At 42.1% G+C, this 4,962-nt stretch overlaps 1 protein-coding gene across 1 annotated transcript; it reads right to left on the bottom strand.

Annotated features, from left to right (window-relative positions):
* Positions 1-1,199: 1,199 nt before the first annotated feature.
* On the bottom strand, positions 1,200-3,144 carry fam110c (family with sequence similarity 110 member C). The gene has a single exon (XM_029678792.2). The coding sequence runs from the start codon at positions 2,947-2,949 to the stop codon at positions 1,888-1,890; it is 1,062 nt and encodes a 353-aa protein (XP_029534652.1). The 5' UTR covers positions 2,950-3,144; the 3' UTR covers positions 1,200-1,887.
* Positions 3,145-4,962: the final 1,818 nt, after the last annotated feature.

Below are 4,962 nucleotides of genomic sequence, written 5' to 3'. Positions count from 1 at the left end.
TAAATGTAAAACAAGATCTGTTGATGACTTTGCAAATGCTACAGTATATAGGCCAAAATAGTATCATTGATGAAATACTGGATGATTTGTAAAGTCTGCTTACACTTCATTTGCTCTGTTAAGCCTTCCCTTTAGAATGACTCTGATAGCTACAGTGAATCTAGTCACTATATTTACATTTTAGTCCTTTAACAGGCACATTGACAGTTTTCACCTGGTGTATTGGAACCAGCAACCTTTCAGTTTCTGGCCCAACGTTCTTAACCGATAGGCTACCTGTTGCCCACTTATTAAGAGATCTCTCAATAATCATTCTCACGATAGCACATTGGTAGTAGTGGGTGACAAATATCAAAGATAAGTGGGGCAGGGCTTGGTTAAAACCCTGGAGGGGGGGGACATAATGGATAGATGTAGATAGCTCAATTCTCCAGTAGGAGGTACTGCTCAGCCTATTGTTTAGTTTTTTGATAGTGGATATAATGTTGAAGATCTGATGTTGTTTCAAATGTACAACTTCAACATATTTAATACAAGGTTTGTCTATGTTAAAAATTGGTTACCATGATGACATAATTCTGGGGTTGAAATGTCACCCTCAAAACAACAGTTAACGTTGATTACTTTTTTCAAATCAAATGTATTTCCCACATGGATTCCACATCACAAAACATTGACAAATGACATTGAAACAACATTGATTCAACCAGCTTGTGCCCAGTGGGATGTGTGTGCTAACAGATGGACATGTGTATAAAGAATGTATAATCCATATACACACAGGAGTGTGTGATTCTGTGTTCTCTCTCCCCCTCACTTGTCTTCCTGTCATGTTACTGCCTGTGACCTGTAATTACAGGGAGTGAAGAAGGTAGGGTTGAGGGGAGAACAGAGAGAGAGGGAAATTGAGACGAGTGCTAGTGACGGAATGTGCAAGGAAAAAAAAGGAAGAGATATTCAGTTACATTCCATCATTGACCTTTAACCTAATACATTTTCAAATGACCAGGTGCACTCTCTCATGGCTGCTTCATGACTACCTGCCCGAGAGACAAGAAACTTTTGTTCCGGTTGCCTCGAGCTCAGACAATGATATTTATCCCCAGTATTGAGTGACCTGTTTAATGATTCTACAATGTGGCAGTAACTAGATGTGCTTTGGCATTCCAATAGAACTGTTCATGAAATTGTACTCCGGAAGAGGTTAACGGTTTAATTGACATAAGAACACATACTGTACAAAGGTCTATTTCCACCAGAAATACAGGTCATTGTCTATAGAAAAATAACAGCAATAATAAAACCTAGTCCAAAGATAGACCTCACAGATTGTCTTGGTTGACTATTTGGACTTGTAACATTTGTACTAACACATAAGCATTCACACACAACCAATAAACGTGTTTTATCAGCGAAGTAGTGATCAGTGAAATCACACACACATGTTTGTTTTTACTATCCTTGTTGGGACCAAACAATTGATTCTCATTCAAAATCATATTTTCCCTAACCCTAATTGTAACCCAAACACCTGTGTCTAAAATGGCCTTTTTTCTTGTGGGAACAAGCAACATTTCCTCCACTTACCTGAATTGTCCTTATTTTACTATCCTTGTGAGGACTTCTGTTCCGCACAAGGATAGTAAAACAAACACACACACACACAAACATATAACCTATTGTGCAATAGCCAAGAAAACATTGTGTGAAGGCCAGGAATGTCATGTAGTATTTCAGAGGCAGACGCAGTTTAACATTTTAGTGGGTAAGGAATAGCTAAGGTTATGTTGTAGGACTAGGCCTAAAACAGGCAGCCTATAGGCAGAACCTAATAGAGAGGCCTACACTGCTAAATAAGCCTATATGTAGGCGTTGAATACAGAAATGTCAGTTTAGATCTCGTAATTTCTTCCCAGACTCTTTGGCATTTTTACAGCTGTACAGCCATTTTATAATCCTGGCATTGCGCTCAATGACCGATGTCCCCTGTCGAACAGTTTCATGCATCTCCTCTTCCAGTAATCCTTCGTTACTGTCCTCGCCACTATTCCGTGTGAACCCGTCATCTGACGTCGAGATGCTGACGCTTCGGATTTTATTGACACGTTCATCCGAACATGCGGAAAAGTTATCTTTGCCCAGGGATTCTATGACTTCGCCATTCAGTCCGCAGTATTTGAAGAAGGCATCAAAGTCGGCAAAGTTTTTGGAATATCTTGAGCTGATGTCAGAGTGAGAACGGCCGACCCCTTTGCGAGTCCTCTGAACTTCCGCTACTCTTTTGTGAGTGGGTCTCTGCATCACACCTGGGGACACTTTTATGTCCGTCCATTCTTCATCTGTGGATAGAGATTGTGTTTCTGGCTGTATGGGTTTCGAATAGCCAGCCTTTGAATCACATTCCTTGGCAAGTCCTTCGGGTGTCGTAAATTTGGTATACATTTCCTCTGCCTCACATTCCTTACCTGATGCCTCAGGTAGTAAACTTGCCTTATCCAGAGAGCTGAGCAACAACCTGCGCCCCAAATTCAGTTTATTTTTTTCACGCGTCGATGCTTTCACAAGTTCACATTTCTGTCGGTACAGTAAAAGTGAGTCTCTTCTTTTGGAGCTCGTCCGATGCACCGCATTTTTGTCCACTGGCGGCGAAGGCCCTCCTTGCACACTGCTTGTACCCGCAGGCGAATTCCTCCCACTGTTCCTACAGTTCATGTTGGAGCTCCGATTAGACGATCCGTTACTACTAACAGAGGCAGATCCAAAACTAACCACGGGCTCCTGTATCGAGTTGAACACCTGTTGACTTTTGACATACTGTTTTTTACTTGCGGCAAGCATCTCCACTGCGCTCATGCGTCCCGTCTCTTCGCTCTCCAGTTCCATCTGTTTCCGAAGGTATTCCGGACCCTTCTCTAGAATTCTAGTGGCATCTACACCTTTGTTAGTCATATTGTTGGTTTTTGCTTTCAAAACACTACCCTAGCAGGCATTCCAAAACTGTATTCAGGATGTAAAGGGGTCCCACGTTACCAATCCATGTTCGCGCAGTGCTCAAATGTCCAGAAGCTCGAAGTAAGAACAATTCAATGTTCTACTGTACAAACAAGCTCGTGCCTTGTCCAAGCACGTACTAAAGCGGGAGTGTTCACCTTTCTGCTTAAACACATTGCACAACCCCTTCCCGTCTTGCGCAAGACCAGGTTGAACCAAACAAGTGGTATGCAAAGTACACCTGATCATCACCACAGTTTTTGATATGCACCCCCCAACATTTTTTCAACTGGTTACAAGTAAATAAGTTATTTTTTGTTGTTGAGTAAACCTAACTACATTTGTTGAAACCAAATTTATGATTGAATGCCAACTGTTATATTTTATTATTAACAAATCTATATTTCATGTCAACACTCAACTTGCTTTCCCATTTGGTTAAACCTAACAAACAACATTGATACAAACTAATATTTAATGTTAATACAACCCATTTAAAAAAATATTTTTTAAATGTATTTTTATTTTTTATCTCCGCAGGAGGCCTTTTACCTGTTGGTAGGCCGTCATTGTCAATAAGAATTTGTTCTTAACTGACTTGCCTAGTTAAATAACGGTTAATAAATAAAAGTAGATTTTTCACTTTGGAGTTACCTATCCACATTTCTTTAATTGGGTTACAAGCAATTAGATACATTTCCTGTAAATAAAGATATTAAGTTGGTTCCATAACATGAACTAATTTCACGATTTACCAAATACATTCTTTATAATAGTTCAAATTTACTGGCTACAATATTGTAACCAAATGGTGGCAATCTCGACAAATGGAAACCTTTCCATGGTCTTTCATATCACATGCACTTATACAAATATAATTTGTGATTCAGTGCTGGCAGAGTATAGGTATAAGCTTGATAATATTAAAACATAACACTTTAACTGTAATGACATTCACACACTGAAAGCCACGCCTCCAACTCTTCTAATAGGATGCCTCTGCTTTATTGCCCCCACTGCTACGCAATGCAAATTAGCATGAGGTATTGAAAGCAATGTCACTCTTTCTGTGAAAATGTTATCACCTACATTGCCATTGGATGCAATGAAACCACCCGACTTTATATCCGGCAAATCCCATGCAGCGACATTAGAAGTTCCTGCAGCCATGTTACAAGTACAAACACTTGAAGGCGTGATGTTCTGTTGTAGGCTATAGACCCTAGATTGACAGATTTTAAATCCCCCCCATATCATCGTTTTGAACTTCTAACTTGGTAGGAATAATAACTCATTGGGCACAGACCTCAATTCAACGTCTATTCCACATTGGTTCAACGTCATTTCATTGAATTGATGTGGACACAATGTTGATTCAACCAGTGTGTGCCAAGTGGGAAGGAAGGGAGTGGTTTGTGACACACAAGAGCAACCGCGGGGTAACGCTCAATCTGATTGAATCAAGACCCTAATTTTAGAAAGATTAAAAGGGCTGGAGTACAGCAGAGTCTATCTGGAAACTAGTGACGCGTTGCCACTGATCAAACCAATCAAGTTTTTTGCATGGGTGTACTTGACTGGCAGCAGACTGGGCTGTGGGGGAAGTAGGCCAGGTACTGGTGGCAGCAGACTGGGCTGTGGGGGAAGTAGGCCAGGTACTGGTGGCAGCAGACTGGGCTGTGGGGGAAGTAGGCCAGGTACTGGTGGCAGCAGACTGGGCTGTGGGGGAAGTAGGCCAGGTACTGGTGGCAGCAGACTGGGCTGTGGGGGAAGTAGGCCAGGTACTAGTGGCAGCAGACTGGGCTGTGGGGGAAGTAGGCCAGGTACTGGTGGCAGCAGACTGGGCTGTGGGGGAAGTAGGCCAGGTACTAGTGGCAGCAGACTGGGCTGTGGGGGAAGTAGGCCAGGTACTGGTGGCAGCAGACTGGGCTGTGGGGGAAGTAGGCCAGGTACTGGTGGCAGCAGACTGGG

Source organism: Oncorhynchus nerka, linkage group LG13 (assembly GCF_034236695.1).
Source record: "Oncorhynchus nerka isolate Pitt River linkage group LG13, Oner_Uvic_2.0, whole genome shotgun sequence".
Classification (NCBI taxonomy): domain Eukaryota; kingdom Metazoa; phylum Chordata; class Actinopteri; order Salmoniformes; family Salmonidae; genus Oncorhynchus; species Oncorhynchus nerka.
Note: the sequence above shows the minus strand (reverse complement) of the source record. Positions and strands in the feature narration are given on the sequence as shown.

Excerpts from the sequence above, each read along its gene's own strand:
- fam110c (XM_029678792.2), bottom strand. The coding sequence starts at position 2,949 with ATGACTAACAAAGGTGTAGATGCCACTAGAATTCTAGAGAAGGGTCCG.